The sequence below is a fragment of the Bombina bombina genome, chromosome 12, assembly GCF_027579735.1.
Source record: "Bombina bombina isolate aBomBom1 chromosome 12, aBomBom1.pri, whole genome shotgun sequence".
Classification (NCBI taxonomy): domain Eukaryota; kingdom Metazoa; phylum Chordata; class Amphibia; order Anura; family Bombinatoridae; genus Bombina; species Bombina bombina.
The window spans coordinates 149430554-149454621 of NC_069510.1; the positions used below are offsets into that span (position 1 = coordinate 149430554).

At 35.7% G+C, this 24068-nt stretch overlaps 1 protein-coding gene across 1 annotated transcript in view; it reads right to left on the minus strand.

The window, feature by feature from the left end:
- The window catches only part of ADGRD2 (adhesion G protein-coupled receptor D2), a 677900-nt gene that overhangs the window by 606742 nt on the left and 47090 nt on the right, over positions 1-24068 (minus strand). The window contains exon 5 of the mRNA XM_053695488.1: positions 22576-22848. Within this exon, the coding sequence (XP_053551463.1) occupies positions 22576-22848 (273 nt within the window). The remainder of the gene's footprint in view (positions 1-22575; positions 22849-24068) is intronic.

Here is a 24068-nt window from a genome sequence, read left to right on the forward strand (position 1 = left end):
CAATATTGAATTAATCAAACATAATTTCAAACATATGTTTGTAAAAATGTGTTTCTATATTTTGAAGTCCTCAACTTTAGTTTATAAACCCCCGGAGACATCATAACATTTAATATGATAATAGAGATATATTGCCCTCAATTGCTAATTTAATATTTTTATTTTAAAATATTTATATTTTATTTAAATTTGTTTAAGGACAGCGCATAGGGATATGCAATTTTTATAAAAAAAGTTATTTTAGGGGGGCGTGTCCTAGCAGCGGCTTCGTGAAGTCGCATCTTTCTGAAGCTCCGGGAGATGTGATAATATTCCGCCGAATATTGTCAACTTACTACAACAGCTATCAACGCAACAGTCACCCTTGAGCCTCTGTATGACACAAGATACTATATTTATTTATATTGCTGTATTTATGACCCAGGGGAAAGGAAAAGGACATTTGAAGCCTGTTGCGGTGGCATTCATACAGGCAGCGTCTCCCCCCGGAACCCGGGGTACTTGACAAGAACAGACTTTACATTAAAGCCACACCAAAATCGCAGTCTAAGAAGGATACAAGGTGAATTACTTCTCCATTTGAATCAGGCCGCTAAACCATAATACAGCACAACGCAGAAAGATGGATGACTTTATGGATGACACTTGGGAAGAGGAACCATTTAACTCGCAAGACCCATTGCTCCTTTGGCTGGAAAGGATATTCAAACCCTTGCTAGATAAGGTGCCAACGGAGCAAGAACTCTATCGACTAATGAACAGACTTGCCCCAGAGAAATCCAACATACCGGCACAACAGCAATATTTTCATTCGGAGGTCGGCCTATCCTCAGGGCCCGGAAGGGCTGATCAATCCGGAACAATGAATGCAGATACCCCACAGCCGGTCATACAAATAAGTGCTTCCACCGAGCTGACAGCAAAGACTAGCAATCGACCCCTGAAGATATGTGGAAATACCCAAGTCAAAGTTACATCTTTCTCCCTATTATGGAATATGCAGGAGCCTACACAAAATGGCCACTGTGCATCAAGACCTACCTTGATCTTGCCCGGAATCCCCCCTCAAGAGCTACACGTTAAAGTCTTCCATATGAAAAGCAGATGGGGACTGTTCCACACTATACTGCAATCCGGAGATGCTGCAATAACACAATCTTTTAATTGTGCAAAAGGAAGGTGGGTGAGTCTGAGGCTGATCCGGGGTCTTGAGGGGGGTACCTGGAGTAGGGGAACTTAGCATCAACTAGGCTTTTGTTCTTTGGTGACCCTTTGGACGCTTCCCCAGACTGGACACCATATTGTGGAGGCCTCTCAGGGGGCTAGGAACTTAAGCGTTCTCTGCAATTATCAGCCAGCTTTAAAAGACCCTAAAGTGTGATGTCAATATATATATATTATCTCTTGCGGTTTAATTTGTAAGATTTATGGGATAATCAGAAATGTTTTGTTAGTATATATTAAGGGCTCTGTTTGCTTTATGAAAAAGTTGTAACCTTATACACACCCATATTCTAAAATGCCTTTGCCTGTATAAAATCAAACAATATGTTAAAACATAGTTAACCACCGTAATAACCAGCTGGGAATCTATCACCTTATAAAGACTTCAACAAAATCCAGCAGGTTTCAGAATCTCTAGAAATTTCTACCCATAACATAGTCTAACTTAATAAAACGACAACCTTTCAAATGTCCTATCTATAGCTTAAATAACTCTGGCACACATTGTGCAAGAGTGCTTGGCCTTTTCCTGCACGGTCTGTGGCCAATACTGCGCGAAGGTGGATATCAAAGGATAATAAATAATTAATGACTTTATATAATCACTGGTACATGTTACATATAACTCCAAAGGATGGACACTGGTCTATTGGTGGTTTGATATATTTGATAATTATCAACAATTTACCTCCATAACATGGGTGTGGCTATTCTATTCATTTCATTTTATATGTTATATATCATATTATACCTAACTTTTTACACTTTATGTTCAACCAGTAAGTTCTTGTTCTTTGCATCTTCATTTTCATTATGGTTCTACATGTTATGATAGATGCAAACTTTTATGTTTTGTTTGTTATTGTTTTGCACCATCCTTGATATAAGCCCCTAGTGTTTATTCATAGTGATAATATAGGACCAAAAGTGTCCACCCTCACTTAGGGGTTAAAATGGAGGACTGATTCTTTTTAAACACTAATTTTTCAGACATGACTTAAATATTTACATGATTGTATATTGTGTTTCTGTTGTAACTTTATACTATATGTATTGTCCTCAACAAAAATAAAATAAAATAAAAAAAAACTAAAAAAAAAAAAAAAGTTATTTTAAAAATTAATAATAATAATAATAACTATTAATTATGTTTTTTTAACATCTTTTATTTCATTTTGTGAATAATTTTTTTTTTTTTTAATTTGTACTATAATTTATATTTTTTTATTTAATTTCTTCAGATGAGTAAATGTTTTGTCAAGGGATGCCAATCAAAACATGACCGAAGGGGAAGAACTGATGACATTAGTTTATATTGTTTTCCACGGTTGAGGAACAGAATAAGAGAATGGATGATAGCTACCGGACAACCATTTGAAAATTTCGAAAACATACTAGAGAAAATATTGCAACCTAAAAAGACAATAAATTACCGTATTTGTTAGAAACATTTCAAAGAGGATTGCTTTGAAAATGTTGGTTCTCGTCGAAAATTAAAAAACAATGCAGTTCCAACCATAAACATTCATGTTTCTGATCAATTATCATCTACAGAGGATACAATGTCATCATGTTCTGGAATTCTCAACACACAAAGAGAGGTCAGGCAAAGAACCTTTGAAGAAATGTCCAGTGATAGTGATACAATAAGCGACATGTCTCCACAACCAGAATTACATTATCTAAACTTAAATCATACATATAGTTCAACATTATCTGTTTCTCATAGCGAGCATGAAGATACTGCAGTTACATTGCAGATAACATTAAGTGATTCTATTCATGTAACAGACTTAGAAATAAGTGATACTCTCAATCCTATTTCAGAACAGCAAGAAAGATTTCAAGTGAAATATAGACAATTGGAACCAAAAACTCCATCCAAAACCAAAACTGGAAAAAATATTACGCCAATCTCTGTTGATACACTCAGACAATCACCAAGAATTAAAAAACAAACGGAAAAAAAATACAAAAAAATGTATCAACAACAACCAAAAATCTAGTACAAACCAAAAGTATAGGTACTTGGATTGGAATGTCAGGGTATATGAATATTACAAATGAAATATATATATATATATATATATATATATATAATTTTCATATATATATATATATATATATATATATATATATATATATATATATATATATATATATATATATATATATAGTTGGTGAGACCACAGAATTAATTAAATATGAGGCTATTTACAACAATGCTATTTCATTATAAATCACAAACCCCCCCCTGCCAAATGGTTTTGGCTGGGTGAAGACATGTTTATCCTAATTGAAAGATAACATAGTTTTTGAAGCCCACAGCCCTGTAGTTGGTAAAAAACAAATTAGCAAACAAGGACCAATGGTCAAACACATCCTACTGTGATGGAGACAACATTCTGGGCCTAAAATCAGATAAACAAGTTAAATTATGACTACATAGTGATTAGCATAGACTTGTTAATTAGTTCCTGCCTGTGTATTGAGGCAGTAAACATTTGACCAGCAAAGACACATGTTATAGTGTAACTACTTGAATTCAAAAAAATTTTTATACAGCCTGAAAATTTAAATAACTATATAACAATCTATAATTTGCTGGATTTTGTATAAGTTTGAACACTGCATAGAAATGAATGTGTGTATGTATATATATATTTTGAAAGCATAGAATGTTTTAGGATTTTAAAATGAGCATTCTGGCAATTGTCTCTTTAATTCCAGGCATCTAAGAAGTACATATCTAATTGATATTTTAAATGATATCCTGTGTATTTTATCCTCTCAAAGAGAGATATACAGATATGAAGTATTGGTCTGTGTGGAATAATAACCTCTGTGTCTCTGTATTTTCCAGACATATAATGACAGGATGTCCTATGAATGTGGACCATAGACAAGATTCATGCATTCAGGATTTGTTAGAAATATGGAATATAAAACATTCTGTATTTATATAAATATATATCAGGATTTTAAATGCTATAATTTTGGAATAATTGATATAGTGTAGTGTTGAAAACATAAGGTGCTTGATATTGGGATAATCATGAAAGTGATATAATACTACCTAATCTATAATTAATATTGTAAGTAATTGGTGCAAGAAAGAATAGTATGATTTTAAATAATCATTATATGAAGATATTTAAATTGTAGCAAATAAAAATGTTAAGAATGAATCTGTTTTGTTTGTCATGTTGCCCCCTGGTGTTGTGATGTGAGAATTACAGCCTGAAGGCCTTTTGGCTGTAAAAATTAAATTTCCCAGGGCCAATCCGATAAGATATCCCAGATATCCAATCCATGCTCAGCTCCGTAAGGGCCAATAACAAAGCAGGTTTTCCGAAAGGGCCTCCCATATTCTCACCTATGATGGAAACATATATAAGCTTAATGCAATATAGGAAAGGGACAGATGCTGCTAAAGCTAACTTGTAACTGGTTACTGGGCATTTGAAATACCATTACTCTAGCAAAGCTGGCCTACCTTTTCTCATTAATTGCAAAATATACTTATTCGTATTCTGGGGTGAGATTGAACCTGTTGAGAAGCATTGGAAACTGGATATTGATTTGTTTATTTGGTAAAGTATATATATATAAAGGTTATTAATTACATTAATATTTTAGCACTAACATATGCATAGTCACTGCAGTTTAAAGTATAGTTGATAGATTAAAGAGAGCAGTTTGTATTTTAGCTTATATTAATAGTCTGTGTATTGTTAAACATATATCCTTAATGCTAAGTTGTTTTATCTGTGCAAATATAAAGTTATAACTCAGAGTTTGGTTATTGGCACAAATAATATTTACAATTTCTGATGTTTCAATTAGAATATATATATTGTCCAATTGTTTAACTAAGCACTGTTAAAATTGTATTGCTTGAATGTTAGTAGCTAAATATCTTGGAATCTCATTCTATTCTATTGTGAATAAGGCTAGTTTTAAAGGTAAACTTTTATGAACTTTACATAGCATATTTTAATAATTCAAACGTGTATAATATTGATTCATATTCTGGTTCCTACAAATATATTTCAATGTGTTTATAGATATCAACTAATAAAAAGAATTCAGGAATTTATATTAATTTTATGGTTTCTAGTATATGCATATTTTATTGGATTTCAGATTAAAGGATAATTATTAAATATATTATGTTATAACCCTGCCATATACTGACAGGAACCTACTTTACTCTGTAATGTGTTTTGTGACACTTTTTAGTTTTGGGAAACAGTTAACCCGAGCTGTGAAGTTACAGTAATCATTCTATCGTAAACAACCCATATTGTATGCAAGTAATTTAAATAATCAAACAGCCATATAAAAAGTCACCAGAAGACTTAAAATTGCTCTCCCAGTTCTGCCAGGTCTCTAAGAGAAAGGGCTCACATAAGGTTCTCCAACTGCTACTCCTGCAAATCCAAAGCCTCAATGCTGGTCAACTGTTACTTAAAAGCATCAGATAAATAGACAACAACCTCTAAGGTAAGATCAACAGACTCAATTCCAATAATTGCTCTTTATCCACTAATCCCCAAAAGCTGTAACCAACTGCTGACTTTATTACCGTCACCTGCCAAGAATAATGCACACTGATCAATTACCAAAGAAGATATTTGTGAGTTATGTTGCATATTCATTTGATATTCAAGTTTATCCATATCATTCAAGTATATCTTTTGCAACACAAAAAGTTAATTTCCTTAACATTACTGATTTTTTTTTAGTCGCTTTGAACAACTATAACCACCCTCCAACTGTCCTGATTTTCACAGGACAGTCCTGATTTTAGGGGTCTGTCCTGGGTTTCTTGCCATCTGTCCCGCATTGTCCCTTGCATTTAAAAAAAATTGTATTGGGCCAATACTCAGAAGCAGCTGGCTTTTCTCTCCCAGGGTTAGATACCTGTTAGATTCCCTGTGGAAAAGGAATGGTGTTTGTGGGTTAAGTAAGAGTAAGAAGGCTGCATACCCTCTGACTATTTAGTGAAGTCAAATTAATTAATTCATAGGTGGGTACTCTGTGCACAATATGTAAATAGTGAGCAGTTATGATTGATGTACCACTTTAAGGAAATTATTAAGTATAGTGCAGCTAAGCTATGTGCCCACATGAATGACATACATAATGTATTTATTTATTTATATATATCAATTGTTTATGGTAGGGTTAAACTAACTCCCTATATCTAGATGCATTATCCTTTTCTGTGACTAGATTACAGTGATTTACAATATAGGAAAATCTAAGGAGAATTTCTTACATATATATATATATATATATATATATATTCATAGTATTGTTCCAACTATATGGGCCAAATGTGATGAGGAAGTATATAGCTTATAGATTCCACGAGTAATGAAACTTCTATTATTTTCTATTAGTTATATTCAAATGTAACAGTTTGAATGGATATGCACCTCTAATGGTTACAAGTATTATAAACCATTGCTATTAGAATTTTATAAGCCCTAAAATGACAGAATATACCATTGTCAGTTAACATAATCTGTAACAATAAATATATATATACATATCTGTAAAATATATGTAGAAATATGTATTTATGAATAAATAGAACACATTCTGCTTTGTGAAGAACATTGGAATGTGAAATATTCATATTTCATGTCGGGTTAGTGCACTTGAGAATATGCAATCGGGTTTGTGTGCGAGTTAGGTGTTAGGGTTTATTTCCACTTTTTTGCTCCATTGATTTCTATGGGGGAGTAGGTTAGCGAGTGCGTGATATTGTAAGTTTGGCTTTTTACACACGTTGAGTTAGTGCTTGAGCAAAAACTGTTTAATTTAATCTCATAATACGAGCGTATCCTGACACTCACAAATAAGCTTACTTCTAGTGCAGTTTACGCTTGAGCTGGAACATTAAATAACGCTCCACTTGTTATCTAGTCCAATATGTAAAAGCCCTATCCTGTGTTCCTTCAGAAGAAGACTTGCAAAATCTTAGATATTCTTTTTTTATTTTTTTATTGACAAATAAACATAACATAATGTAAACGAGTCAGATAATAACATCAAATCCGACCGCTTCAAAGATTCAAAACAAAAAGTTTTCTAATTTCACGATAAAGGAACAAAAGGAGAAAATCTTATTAAAGTACATTTGTGTAATCACAACTCCTCTTGTGTAATCAGGCACCAAATAAAATATTCAAAATCATTCCATCGGAATGAAACTCAAGATCTATTAACATGAATTATATTCAACATTCATCATCATAAATTAAAAGAAAGGTTACAATTTTATTTAAACAAGGCTCCCTGCATAATGACATGTATGGAAGTGCAATTAATTCTTATAGATAATTAATTAGGTTTATGTTAATGGACTAGTGACCTCCATATCCATTAACATATGTTACATTAAGGCTGTGGAAAAAATGTTTCATTCTAGTGGAGGTACAGAGCAAATATAGTACATGTGGTGGGCGGTGGGCGTGGGGAACACAAAGACAAAAAAAAAGCCCCATCCATTCCCTAGCTCCCAGAGTCTCTAGGGAACAAACATCTTGGTATAATCCCAGTGTCCATTTGTTGTCTAATCCACTCAGAGGGCTTAAAGTATGAGACTATCTGTATTCGTGCTTCAAGTGGGAGTGAAATAATAAATGATTTCCATTTTGTAAAAAAGCGGCCTATCTGCTTATTATTTTGAATTTTAAGTTGAACTGTTCCAATATCAACTGGTATTGTACACTCATAAGAAACTCTTAGAACTTAGGCCCTTTATTGCCTTTCCAGTTTCTAAGTATCAGGTTCCTCCCTACCAAAATCATTGCGTTAATACATCTATAATACGGGTTGGAAGTTGAATAGCTGTATAAAAAGAATATCTGGATAGGCTTCAATTTGAAATAAGTTCCCAAGATCTTGACACACCAAAAATGTACTTTTTGCCAGAATTGATAGATCTTAGGGCATGCCCAAAAGCAGTGGACCAAGTCTGCACTGTCTAGACCACACTTAGCACATTTCCCTTCAGACTGCGCCCATTTCACTATTCTAACTGACGTTAAATATGCCATATTAATTATCTTAACCTGCGATTCTCTCCAGTTAACAGAGACCGCCGCTTTGACTACAAGTACCATTTCCCTATCCGTAGATATATTAACTCTGCTCCACTTGGCTACTATCTTAAAAATATGTGCTTCCCCGTGGAAGTTAACTATCAAGTTGTAGATCTGTGAAATAGTATTTACCCCATAATAATGTAATTTAATCACCTGATCCAATTTCCCCAGGTCTAGATCTGCTCCTGATTCTATTCTCAAATTCCTTATCCAGTGTCTAGCTTGCAAATACGTATAAAACAAGGTTCTTGGCAGATTATAAATCAATCTCAACTCTTCAAATGGTTTCATCGATAATATTTTCTCTTCACATATCTGACCTACGGATTCAAGTCCACTATGCGTCCATAATATAAACACCAATGTGTCTAGTCCTGGTGGAAAGTCAGGGTGGCCTATCAGTGGAAAGAATTCTGACCTACGATAGTTTATCCTGATCTCTGTGAACATCCTTTGCCATGCCGTAGCAATATATTTAAATGAGCAAAGTTGTGTAATAGTGTTAGGCAGCTTAGCAGGGGGGCAATGTAGAATTGCTTTCAGCGTTAAGGATGTAATCAAATTAGATTCCAGCTCATAGAAAGCAGTATAGTCTCTCTCATTAATCCAATCTAATGCGAATTTACAAAGAGCAGCATAGTTATAAAATCTAATGTTTGGGCATGCCAGCCCACCATATAGTTTGGGAAGTGTCAATATAAATAATGAAATGCAAGGTTTCTTTCCCTGCCAAATGAATATATTAAAAATCCTGTGAAGTAAAGTAATGTCTTTGTTATACAGAAGAAGAGGTAGGTTTTGGAGGATATATAATAATTTAGGGAAAAGAATAGTTTTGATTAGCATGATACTTGCAGTGACTGATAAAGGGAGATCCATCCAGTTCTGTAATTTAGTTTGGAAATCCTCAAAACACTTACGGCTAGATTTAGAGTTTTGTCGGTAACGACCCGCGTAGCTAACGCTGGCTTTTTTCCCCCCGCACCTTTTAAATACCGCTGGTATTTAGAGTTCACAGAATGGCTGGGTTTTCAGTGCATTATGCTCCAAAAAGGGAGCGTAGAGCATAATTTACAGCCACTGCAACTCTAGATACCAGCGTTGCTTACGGACGCGGCCAGCTTCAAAAACGTGCTCATGCACGATATCCCCATAGGAAACAATGGGGCTGTTTGAGCTGAAAAAAAAACCTAACACCTGCAAAAAAGCAGCGTTCAGCTCCTAGCACAGCCCCATTGTTTCCTATGGGGAAACACTTCCTAAGTCTGCACCTAACACTCTAACATGAACCCTGAGTCTAAACACCCCTAACCTTACACTTATTAACCCCTAATCTGCCGCCCCCGCTATCGATGACACCTGCATATATTTTTTAACCCCTAATCTGCCGCTCCGTACACCGCCGCAACCTACATTATACCTATGTACCCCTAATCTGCTGCCCCTAACACTGCCGACCCCATATTATATTTATTAACCCCTAATCTGCCGCCCCCAACGTCGCCTCCACCTACCTACAATAATTAACCCCTAATCTGCCGACCGGACCACACCGCTACTCTAATAAATGTATTAACCCCTAAAGCTAAGTCTAACCCTAACACTAACACCCCCCTAACTTAAATATAATTTAAATCTAACGAAATAAATTAACTCTTATTAAATAAATTATTCCTATTTAAAGCTAAATACTTACCTGTAAAATAAACCCTAATATAGCTACAATATAAATTATAATTATATTGTAGCTATTTTAGGATTAATATTTATTTTACAGGCAACTTTGTAATTATTTTAACCAGGTACAATAGCTATTAAATAGTTAAGAACTATTTAATAGTTACCTAGTTAAAATAATTACAAAATTACCTGTAAAATAAATCCTAACCTAAGTTACAATTAAACCTAACACTACACTATCAATAAATTAATTAAATACAATACCTACAATTATCTACAATTAAACCTAACACTACACTATCAATAAATTAATTAAATACAATACTTACAATTATCTACAATTAAACCTAACACTACACTATCAATAAATTAATTAAATAAAATACCTACAATTATCTACAATTAAACCTAACACTACACTATCAATAAATTAATTAAATACAATGCCTACAAATAAATACAATGAAATAAACTAACTAAAGTACAAAAAATAAAAAAGAACTAAGTTACAAAAAATAAAAAAATATTTACAAACATTAGAAAAATATTACAATTTTAAACTAATTACACCTACTCTAAGCCCCCTAATAAAATAACAAAGACCCCCAAAATAAAAAAAATGCCCTACCCTATTCTAAAATTAAAAAAGAAAAGCTCTTTTACCTTACCAGCCCTGAAAAGGGCAATTGGTGGGGCATGCCCCAAAGAATTCAGCTCTTTTGCCTGTAAAAAAAAACATACAATCCCCCCCCCAACATTACAACCCACCACCCACATACCCCTAATCTAACCCAAACCCCCCTTAAATAAACCCAACACTAAGCCCATGAAGATCTCCCTACCTTGTCTTCACCACACCGGGTATAACACCGATCCGTCCAGGCTCTGATGTCTTGATCCAAGCCCAAGCGGGGGCTGAAGATGTCCATGATCCGGCTGAAGTCTTCATCCAAGCGGGAGCTGAAGAGGTCCATGATCCGACTGAAGTCTTCTATCAAGCGGCATCTTCAATCTTCTTTCTTCCGGATCCATGTAGTTCATCCCGCCGACGCGGAACATCCATCTTCAACGACGACCTCCCGACGAATGACGGTTCCTTTAAGGGAGGTCATCCTAGATGGCGTCCCTCGAATTCCGATTGGCTGATAGGATTCTGTCAGCCAATCGGAATTAAGGTAGGAAAATTCTGATTGGCTGATGGAATCAGCCAATCAGATTCAAGATCAATCCGATTGGCTGATCCGATCAGCCAATCAGATTGAGCTTGCATTCTATTGGCTGTTCCGATTTTCCTACCTTAATTCCGATTGGCTGATAGAATCCTATCAGCCAATCGGAATTCGAGGGACGCCATCTTGGATGACGTCCCTTAAAGGAACCGTCATTCGCCGGGAAGTCGTCGGTGAAGATGGATGTTCCGCGTCGGCGGGATGAACTACATGGATCCGGAAGAAAGAAGATTGAAGATGCCGCTTAATAGAAGACTTCAGTCGGATCATGGAGCTCTTCAGCTCCCACTTGGATGAAGACTTCAGCCGGATCATGGACATCTTCAGCCCCCCGCTTGGGCTTGGATCAAGACATCGGAGGCTCTTCTGGATCGATCGGTGAACCCGGTGTGGTGAAGACAAGGTAGGGAGATCTTCATGGGCTTAGTGTTAGGTTTATTTAAGGGGGGTTTGGGTTAGATTAGGGGTATGTGGGTGGTGGGTTGTAATGTTGGGGGGGTATTGTATGGGTTTTTTTTACAGGCAAAAGAGCTGAATTCTTTGGGGCATGCCCCGCAAATGGCCCTTTTCAGGGCTGGTAAGGTAAAAGAGCTTTTCTATTTTAATTTTAGAATAGGGTAGGGCATTTTTTTATTTTGGGGGTCTTTGTTATTTTATTAGGGGGCTTAGAGTAGGTGTAATTAGTTTAAAATTGTTGTAATATTTTTCTAATGTTTGTAAATATTTTTTTATTTTTTGTAACTTAGTTCTTTTTTATTTTTTGTACTTTAGTTAGTTTATTTCATTGTATTTATTTGTAGGTATTGTATTTAATTAATGTATTGATAGTGTAGTGTTAGGTTTAATTGTAGATAATTGTAGGTATTGTATTTAATTAATTTATTGATAGTGTAGTGTTAGGTTTAATTGTAACTTAGGTTAGGATTTATTTTACAGGTAATTTTGTAATTATTTTAACTAGGTAACTATTAAATAGTTCTTAACTATTTAATAGCTATTGTACCTGGTTAAAATAATTACAAAGTTGCCTGTAAAATAAATATTAATCCTAAAATAACTACAATATAATTATAATTTATATTGTAGCTATATTAGGGTTTATTTTACAGGTAAGTATTTAGCTTTAAATAGGAATAATTTATTTAATAAGAGTTAATTTATTTCGTTAGAATTAAATTATATTTAAGTTAGGGGGGTGTTAGTGTTAGGGTTAGACTTAGCTTTAGGGGTTAATACATTTATTATAGTAGCGGTGCGGTCCGGTCGGCAGATTAGGGGTTAATAATTGTAGGTAGGTGGAGGCGACGTTGGGGGCAGCAGATTAGGGGTTAATAAATATAATATAGGGGTCGGCTGTGTTAGGGGCAGCAGATTAGGGGTACATAGGTATAATGTAGGTTGCGGCGGTGTACGGAGCGGCAGATTAGGGGTTAAAAAAAATATGCAGGTGTCAGTGATAGCGGGGGCGGCAGATTAGGGGTTAATAAATATAATCTAGGTGTCGGCGGTGTTAGGGGCAGCAGATTAGGGGTACATAGGGACAACGTAGGTGGCGGCAGTTTGCGGTTGGCAGATTAGGGGTTAAAAAAATTTAATAGAGTGGCGGTGATGTGGGGGGACCTCGGTTTAGGGGTACATAGGTAGTTTATGGGTGTTAGTGTACTTTAGAGCACAGTAGTTAAGAGCTTTATAAACCGGCGTTAGCAGAGAAAGATCTTAACTACTGACTTTTTTCTGCGGCTGGACTTTTGTCGTTATATTTCTAACGCTCACTTCAGCCAAGACTCTAAATACTGGTGTTAGAAAGATCCCATTGAAAAGATAGGATACGCAAATGGCGTAGGGGGATCTGTGGTATGGAAAAGTCGCGGCTGCAAAGTGAGCGTTAGACCCTTTCCTGACTGACTCTAAATACCAGTTGTAGTCCAAAACCAGCGTTAGGAGCCTCTAACGCTGGTTTTGACAGCTAACACCAAACTCTAAATCTAGCCGTTAGAAGAGTTCAAATCGTACCACTGTGCTGGGTTGCTACTCAGAGTGATACCTAGATATTTGACCTGTTTCGTTTCCTGGAATGGGTGAGGCACTACTTGTAATGGCTTATACAGTATATCAATAGCAGCTCAGATTTTTCATTATTGATCTTTTAACCTGAAAAGGAGCTAAACAACTCAAAGATCTGAAGAGCCTGCTGTATAGAATATGTTGTATTACTCAGAAATAGTAGAAGGTCATCGTCAAAGAGAGAAAGCACAATCTCTTGCCCTCCCAATTGTATACCCTTTACTTACTGCCTGAGATAAATTGCAAGGGGTTAAAAGGATGAATTAAACAATAAAGGTGACAGAGGACAACCCTGACAGGTGCCTCTCTTCAAAGGAAATCTGTCTGATAGATCCTCATTCACTATAATTGCTGAGAGTGGAGCTTGATAAAGCATTCAGACAAACTGTTGAAAAGACCCCGTCAGCCCAAATCCCTCCAATGAAGAAAATAAATGGTCCCATATAATTGAGTTGAATGCTTTCTCAGCATCGACCGTAGGGATTGCTAGATCCGGTTTCATGTGAGATTTTTTGCCTGAGATCTTATTCCAGAAAAAATCTAGTACCAATTGGGCTTTCCGTAAATTCTTAACTGGATTCCTGCCCATCATAAACCCTGTCTGATCTGAATGTATAATATAACTCAGACAAGATTTTAACCTGTTAGCAATAATAGCCATTAACCCCTTAATGACCACAGCACTTTTCCATTTTCTGTCCGTTTGGGACCAAGGCTATTTTTACATTTCTGCAGTGTTTGTGTTTAGCTGTAATTTTCCTCTTACTCATTTACTGTAACCACACATATTATATACCGTTTTTCTCGCCATTAAATGGACTTTCTAAAGATACAATTATTTTCATCATATCTTATAATTTACTATAAAAAAAATTATAAAATATGAGGAAATAATTGAAAAAAACACACTTTTTCTAACTATGACCCCCAAAATCTGTTACACATCTACAACCACCAAAAAACACTCGTGCTAAATAGTTTCTAAATTTTGTCCTGAGTTTAGAAATACCCAATGTTTACATGTTCTTTGCTTTTTTTGTAAGTTATAGGGCAATAAGTACAAGTAGCACTTTGCTATTTCCAAACCATTATTTTTCAAAATTAGCGCTAGTTACATTAGAACACTAATATCTTTCAGGAATCTCTGAATATCCATTGACATGTATATATTTTTTTTAGTAGACATCCCAAAGTATTCATCTAGGCCCATTTTGGTATATTTCATGCCACCATTTCACCGCCAAATGTGATTAAATACAAAAAATCGTTCACTTTTTTACTAATTTTTTCACAAACTTTTGGTTTCTCACTGAAATTATTTACAAACAGCTTGTGCAATTATGGCTTAAATGGTTGTAAATTCTTCTCTGGGATCCCCTTTGTTCAGAAATAGCAGACATATATGGCTTTGGCGTTGCTTTTTAGTAATTAGAAGGCTGCTAAATGCCACTGCGCACTACACATGTATTATGCCCAGCAGTGAAGGGGTTAATTATGGAGCATGTAGGAAGTTTTTAGGGATAATTTTAGCTTTAGTGTAGTGTAGTAGACAACCCCAAGTATTAATCTAGGCCAATTTTGGTATATTTCATGCCACCATTTCACCGCCAAATGCGATCAAATTAAAAAAAACGTTAAATTTTTCACAATTTTAGGTTTCTCACTGAAATCATTTACAAACAGCTTGTGCAATTATGGCACAAATTGTTGTAAATGCTTCTCTGGGATCCCCTTTGTTCAGAAATAGCAGACATATATGGCTTTGGCGTTGCTTTTTGGTAATTAGAAGGCCGCTAAATGCCGCTGCGCATCACACGAGTATTATGGCTAGCAGTGATGGGGTTAATTAGGTAGCTTGTAGGGAGCTTGCAGGGTTAATTTTAGCTTTAGTGTAGAGATCAGCCTCCCACCTGACACATCACACCCCCTGATCCCTCCCAAACAGCTCTCTTCCCTCCCCCACCCCACAATTGTCCCCGCCATCTTAAGTACTGGCAGAAAGTCTGCCAGTACTAAAATAAAAGCTATCTTTTATTTTTTTATTTTTTTTTTAGCATATTTACATATGCTGCTATGTAGGATCCCCCCTTAGCCCCCAACCTCCCTGATCCCCCCCAAACAGCTCTCTAACCCCCCCCCCTGCCTTATTGTGTGCCATATTGGGTACTGGCAGCTGTCTGCCAGTACCCAGTTTGAAATTAAAAAGTTTTTGTTTATTTTTATTAAAAAAAAACAACTATTTTCTGTAGTGTAGCTGCCCCCCCACAACCCCCAACCCCCAACCCTCTCCCATATTACTACTTTTATTTATTTATACCCTCTCTCCCACTGAGTCCTTATAATTGTTCCATAGTGTAGGGTTCCCACCCGCACACGCGCGCACCCACCCTCGTGCACGCGTGCGCGCACACTCCCGTGCACGCGCGCGCATTTTGGCACGCTCCCCACACGCGATCCTGCCTTCCTCCTCCATTGATCGCCGCCCACCCACCTCCCTGGATAAGCTCCCACCCACCAACGAACACTGCGATCAATGGCCGATGCAGAGAGGGCCACAGAGTGGCTCTCTCTAAATCGGACTGCTCAAAACTGTTATTACAGGATGCCTCAATATCGAGGCATCACTGCAATAACATGAAAGCGGCTGGAAGCGATCAGGATCGCTTCCAGGGCTTTCAAAGACCAACGACGTACGGGGTACGTCCTTGGTCCTTAACTGCATTTTTTGCAGGACGTACCCCATACGTCGTTGGTCGTTAAGGGGTTAAAGGAACACTGAACCCAATTTTTTTTCTTTTGTGATTCAGATAGAGCATGAAATTTTAAGCGACTTTCCAATTTACTCCTATTATTAATTTTACTTTGTTCTCTTGCTATCTTTATTTTAAAAAGAAGGCATCTAAGCTAAGGAGCCAGACAATTTTTGGTTTAGTACTCTGGACAGCACTTGTTTATTGGTGAGTGAATTTATCTACCAATCAGCAAGAACAACCCAGGTTGTTCACCAACAATGGGCTGGCATCTAAATTTACATTCTTGCTTTTCAAATAAAGTAACCAAGAGAATGAAGAAAATTTGATAATCAGAGTAAATTAAAAAGTTTCTTAAAATTGCATGCCCTATCTGAATCACGAAAGAAAAAATTTGGGTTCAGTGTCCCTTTAAGATCTTGTAATCTTGATTCAAGAGGGAGATGGGTCTGTAGGATGTTGTTAGTTCCGGATCTTTACCTTTTTTAAGTATTAAAGTTATATTCAATGCAGCAAATAATGGAGAATGGGGTTTATTTCCCATAACATATTCATTAAATAATGATTTAAGGATAGGAAGAATTTGATCCTTTAGCAGTTTATAGAACTCGGCTGGCAGAGAATCTGGTCCTTGGGATTTACCTAACTTTAATTTATTTATGACTTTAGAAATTTCTTTTAAAGAAATAGGCTCATTTAATTTTTGAAGATCAGAGGCCAAAACTTGTGGAAGATTTATACCATACCAGAATCTCTCTTTGTTAGTTTCATTAATCGGAACTGGAGAATAAACCTCCTGATTTTTTTTTAAAATGCCTGTCTTATCTCTGTGACATTAGTTAACCTTTTATTTTGAAATTTCAAAGCTGCTATAAAATTCTTCTGTCATCTTGTTTTAGAAATTTTAGCCAAAAATTTGTCTGATGTACCCTGTATGCCTGCAAAAAATGCATTTTGTTTTTGCTCCTCAAGAGTCATGTTTTTTTTAAAAATAAATCCCGCTCTAGTCTAATATCTTTATATTTATTCCATAGAGAAATAGACGGGTTATTGATAAATCTGTTTTTTTTACCGTGCTATGCGGTTGCTCATGCCTTTTTTTTCCTTATAGCTTTACTTTTGGATACACAGGCCTTTATAGCCCTTATGAATACTGCTTTTGCAGTTTCCCAGAATATTTCCGGCCTATCTACATAGTCAGCGTTAAACCCAAGAATTCCTTCCACTCATTGTGCAACCAAGACTTAAAATGTATATTGTGTTTGAGGTATTGGGGGGAAAAAATATTATTTGCAGAGAACTGATCCTTATATCCTATTTCTAAAGAAATTATATCATGATCTGACAGTACTATTTCCCTTATATCTGTTTCAATGTCCATTCCCATCATACATTGTGAAATTAGAAAGAAATTGATTCTGGAGAAAGATCTAAAAGTCTTAGATTCACACGTAAACTCTCTAAGGTTTTGAAGGCACGAGATACCTTTAATGGCCAATTTCTGACAAAAATTCTGCAGTATCTTTGCTTCTCTAGTCTTTATAGTAGTATGCCTTATATTAGATCTATCTAAAGTATGTGACAAGATCATGTTAAAGTCTCCAACGATCACTAAATATTTCCCAATAAATGAAATAACTAAGTATCTCCCAAAATTCCCTCTCCAGCCTGTTTGATCCATATACATTACAATGTATATACTGGTTCTTGTTAACTTGGACTTTAATTATTTGATATCTCTCTTCTGGGTCATTTTCTGTAGATGTTATTTGGTAAGATAGCTGTTTATTGAACTGACTAGCCAAGCCTCTTTTCTTCTTATCATAGGGAGTACATATCACCTCACCCACCCACCCATTTAGTTTCTAGCTTTAAAGCTTCCCAGGGATTCAGATGTGTCTCCTGAACAAAAGTTATGACCAGTTTACTTATCCCTACTTGCTTTATCATTAGCTTTCTTTTTGTTATTCTACTCCATTATTATGACAGTAGGCCTGTACTTCATCCACGTTATTAAAAGTCAAAATGTCGCCATCTTTGTCCAGGGCTATTTTGGCTGGATAAATTAATCTTGCCTTTAGGTTAGCTTTAATTAACCTAGAACGATATGGTGCCATTCCCCTCCATTTAGTTTGTGTGTTTCTACTGAGAAGTCCTTAAATAAAAGCACTTTATGCTGTCCTGTAAAAATGTTATTGTTTTTATGATATAGTCTCAGAATGTGAAATTTGTCCTGAAAGTTCAGGAATTTGATTATTACAACTCTTGGGTTTGGGGTACCTTCAGGATTTCTACGGGCAGGTCCTACTCTGTGGGCTCTTTCTATAGGGATCACAACATTCTCAATATTACAACCAACTAACTGGGGAAGTTTCACTAATGCAAATTAAATTAAATCCAGAAAATCACCAGTTTTAGAGAGCCCAATAACCCTATCTTCCAGCTCTTCCATTCTTGTTTGTAAAGTATTTAGCTTATTACCTTAAAAAATGATAGATTGTTCTTGGGTCATGGATCTATCCTCTATATCTGAGATTTTTGTTTCCAATTCGGTCATTTGATCCAAAAATTGTTTAACTTAACTTGTAAGGTTAACCGTTTCCCGTTTCATGGAATCAAACTGTGGCATAAATAGCTCTGAAATTTGATGTAGCAACACAGTAGTGTCAAAATTACCCAAGCTGGTATCATTGCTAAGTTCTTCAGAACTATCATTAGGCTTGAGTTTTCTATCCTTATGTTTGATTTTAAACCTAAAATCTTAGATATTCATTGTCATTTGTTTTCTTCTTGGCCATCAATTTTTACAAACTTACAAAATAATTTTATCTACTCGATCTCTTTTCTCAATCCCAAAAAAAACAGGTAGATTAGATAACAGAAGGCAGAGAAGAATTGGGATACACAATTCCATTATTCAAACTATTGGAACATGGGAAGCTGTTGTCCAGGGATAAAGTTAGAGATACCATAGGACACTGCTATGCCTCCAGGTTAAAATAGGCCCAACTCCACCATTTACTTCATGCATCTCAACATAAACAGGATTTTTTTTCTCTGGTTAATTTTGTAAGCGCTAATTGCTACCGCAAGCTTGGGGTAGCAATAACCAGCCACTTGTAATGGCTGGTTATTTATTGTGCCATTATCCACTTAACTTTGCTTAACAGACCCAAGAGTGGTCTTGCTCATTGCCTATAGCAGTGGTTCTCAACCTGTGGGTCACGACCCCATCAGGGGTCGAATGACGATTTGCCAGGGGTCGCCTAAAACTTTTACAAATTATTTTTTTGGTCATTTAGTAGTTTCTACAATTGTCATATGTTGGCAAACAACTTAATCATACCTCAAACATTTCAATTCTCATAACTTTCCTATTTTAACTGTTTACATTTACAATACATTAAGCTATAATAATGTAATATATTGTAAACAGTTAAAAATAGGAAAGTTATGATTACGGCACCGTTTGATGATTATGGTATATCGAACCGGACGCCTTATGCAACATAAACCGCTGCAGGGACTTACGAAGTACATTTTAAAAGCATAAACACCAAGGTCCTAATTATTAAAGCATAAACTTTATGCTTTATGGCTGCCATAAATAAACGTTTTATTAGTGAGCCAATGATAATGGATCATGGAGAGAAGACGGTTAAGAAAAGAAAATATAGTGAATATTTTTTAAAGTATGGTTTTACTTCAATAGTTGCAGCAGGAATTGAGAAACCGCAATGTGTTATTTGTAATGAAGTTCTATCGTCCGAATCTATGAAGCCCAACAAACTGAAACGTCATTTTGATAGCAAGCACCCAAGCTTCGCTGGCAAGGATACCCAGCATTTTAAAAACAAGGCTGATGGTGTCAAGATAAGCAGACTTGATACTGGCAGCAAATACAACCAGCAAAACCTAGCAGCCGTTAAAGCTTCATATATGGTGGCTCCCAGAATCGCAAAAGCTAAGAAACCTCACACCATTGCAGAGGAATTGCTGTTGCCAGCAGTCAATGACATTGATCGAGTTATGATTGGAGCTGAATTTGTTACGACATTAAGTGCAATTTCCTTATTTAACAACACTGTCAACAGAAGAATAGATGACAGGTAATCCAGGAAATGAAATCTGCTCCACTTGGAATATTTAGCATCCAGCTGGATGAATCTCCAGATGTTGCAAACTGTTCTCAATTACTGGTTTACGTGAGGCATATTAATGATGGCTACTTTAAAGATGAGTTTATTTTTTGCAAACCTCTTGAAACTACAATATATTTGACACACTTGGTTCATTTCTGGAAAAGCATGAGATATCTTGGGAAAAGGTTTGTGGTGTTTGCACAGATGGTGCCCCAGCTATGCTAGGATGTCAGTCTGGATTTCAACGTTTGGTATTAAATGAGTGACCAAAAGCCATCGGAACTCACTGTATGATTCATCGACAAATGTTAGCAACGAAGACGCTGCCACAAGATTTACAAGAGGTAATGAAAAGCGTTGTAAGTGCCGCCAATTTTGTAAAAGCAATTGCTTTAAACAGTCGACTGTTTTCTAAAATTTGTAATGAATTGGATGCATCCAATAATGTTCTGTTATTTCACACTGATGTGAGATGGTTATCAAGAGGAAGAGTTCTAAAACGTGTTTTTGATCCTTATGATGAATTAAAAACGTTTTTTTAATCAGAAAGCAAAACCACAGTTTAAAGCACTTTTCAGCAATGAAAATGAACTGCAGAAAATAGCTTACTTGGTTGACATCTTTGCAATCTTGAACAAGCTAAATTTATCACTTCAAGGACCAAATGCTACATGCCTCGATTTGTCTGAAAAGTTCCAATCTTTCCAAATGAAACTTCAACTTTGGCAAAAAAAAATTGAATGAAAATAGAATTTACATGTTGCCCAACTTATCTGCTTTCTTTGAGGAAAATGCCATTGAACTTGACAAAAGGATCACAATGATAATTACTGTCAAAGAATACTTTCAAAACTTCATCAAAATTTCATCATACTTTCCAAACTTACCTGACACCCAATTTGCACTTGCTAGAAGTCCATTCACAGTCAAAGTTGAAGATGTTACTGAGAATGCACAAGAGGAGTTCAATGAACTCATTACCAACAATGAAGCAAAAAATGATTTCTCATCAATGACAGTTAATGAGTTCTAGATCAAGTGTTTGCAGTCCTATCCTGTTCTGTCTGAGATTGTGTTGTGCCTTCTTCCATTTCCAACAACATATCTTTGTGAAACAGGCTTTTCAAGCTTGTTGGTTATCAAGTCTAAATACAGAAGTAGAATTGATGCAGGTGATGATCTTCGTTGTGCTCTTGCAAAGACTGCCCCGAGAACTTCTGATCTGGTAAGAAAAAAGCAACCCCAGCCTTCACACTGTCGCTTAAGTATGTTTTTTGATTTGTGGAGTCTAATTAAGACTGTTATGTTACCGTTGTTATGCTTTGTTTTAATATTTTCACATGATTATACAATGTGAATACAGTTCAATACACAATAAATAAAAAATAAATAAAGTTTATAAAAGGAAGTCGTGTATTGTATTTGATTCAATATTTTTAGGGGTCACCACAAATTTAGAAATGTTATCAAAGGGCCTCGGCACTAGAGAGATTGAGAACCATTGGCCTATAGGGATAAAAAAGGGCAGATTACATAAAATAAATAAAAATGAACTGAAACCTTACACGTACAGCTTAAGATGATGTATTTGAGAGTTCCAAAAATGATCCTTTCAGATATTAAAATGTCAGAGAATGAGAAAGCTCTGTTTTATACCCTCTCAGGTCACATGACCTTTTGGAGTGATTTCATGGTGCTCACATTACGATATTGGCCTACAAGGCTGCAGACATAGACTAGTAGAAAAACAACAACCCCCATTATAAAACATGCCACATGCTTGCCACCCAGAAAATCATGTCATAATATTTTTAACCACAACTTATGGCTTATACACTTTCTGGGTGCTGTCAACCAGGGGATACTTTTTACAATCATGATAGAGCTGGTCACATTGAAATATTTGGCTACATAAAATGTACCTGTTGTGTCATTAACCCCTTCACCATTGGTAAGAGACATCATGCACTTTGCATGACACAAGGCAAGAGTAAAGTTGAAGTTAATGACTTTTTTCAATATTGTTGATGATATGTACTTATGTGTTTAGTAGCATGTTACTGTCCAATAATATCTTTTCATGATGTGCTCAATTAACAACTAATTATCATTTTGTGTAATTTTCAGTTAACTTTATAATGCTTCCCTACAATAAAACAAATATTCTGATGATCATTTTTATCTGATAAGTTTCATCTTTTAAAAATACAAGATGCATCTCTGTGCAAAATAAACTACTAACAAAAAAAGTGATTTTGGACAAAATACATGAAAATATTCAAACAAATGGGTTGGATTTAAATGGTGTGCAATATTGGACATAACACACATAGATGAAGATGATTAATGAACCCAGATCACTTACCGGATTAATCTCTGCCCATACTGTAGGATCTTGTTGCTCAAGAAGACTTCCTGTCACCTGCACAAAGTGGTGACTTAACTCCTCCAGCTTCTCACCTTGGTTCAGGTCTTCAAGCTCTGATATCTGCCTCAAAATCTGGATGACTCCTAGAATGTCTGCTGGTTCCTCCAAAACACCATCAGCCTCTATCACTTGCTCAATGACCTGAAGAGAAGTTATGGCTGATGATCCATCCAGCAGATGAGAGTCCCTCAGCATGGGATTTTCCGAAATCTGCAAAAAGTGAAAATGTAACTTACACTCTATACTCATTTGTGGTCAATAAGAGCACCTTTGGATGGTTTACACTGTTCCTTAGCATATTGTCTTGGAGACCAAAAGTACATTCCATTATCAATTCATAGAAGACAGCAAATCATTTGTAACAGAATAGTCCTTTAGCTAAAGCGAGGTTACTGTGTCTGAAAGGAAATAAAGAATTGACAGAAGCCACGTCAAGGTCTTTGCTCAATAGATCATTTTTCGCTATACTGGTGGCTATAATATTGCTTTAATAGAATATGAAGAGAAAACAATACACAGTGTTGCTCTATTCACCTAGAAAAAAAATATCCCATGCTTTTTTATAGGTAAAAAGCTTAACAACCATGTATTAAAAGTCTGAATGAAGCCGCAAGCAGATGAAACAATAAGTTTGGAGACCTTGTAAGTAAAATATAATGCATTGATATATGTAAGCAGCATTGTATGTGTTTGAATGCAGACATGTCACACCAACTTATAAAACAACACAGCTTTTTGTCCTGCTTAACAATTACTGTACCTCTGCTAGTCTTTACTGAAGTCAAATGTGAAGTTTTATTTTGCAGTAAAGCAAAACAAAGGCTTTTGTAATTTGGGGTACATCTCTGAGCTGGCACTGTCTTTCTATGAGGTATGGTGTACACTATGTACTAATAAACACAATGCAATTCCCTGATGTTTTTCTTTTATGATTCCTTATTAGACGCAGTAATTCTTTAAAATGACTTTTTCTTTTTTTTCCAGATATTATTTAAAGGGATATTATAATGTAAAAAATTAATTGGTCATGTCGTTACTTCAGGGTGCTCAAATCTAAGCGGTTGCTCCATTTAGGGGCTCAGAACTGTTCTAACGCCATATTGAAAGGGTTGTGTTCCCGTCATTTTTGCAGGATCAGATTTAAGGGGTCTTTCTCCCCCCTTTTTTTTTCTTTTTTTTTTTTTCTTCTCTCCTTACTCCTTATTAGGTGAATTTATATGAAAATGTATCCATACCACATGACGGCGCTATGCTAGAAGTGTTTTTGTCTTTCTGTTATGTTTAAATTAATTTTGGACGACATTTCCACAAGGCAGAATGTATCATTTCAATATTCTCATTTTTTTTGTTTTTTCTTCCATTCTGGGAGCATTGGAATATTAATTATACTCATCAGAAAAATTATTTCTATTATGCTCAAAGATTATCTT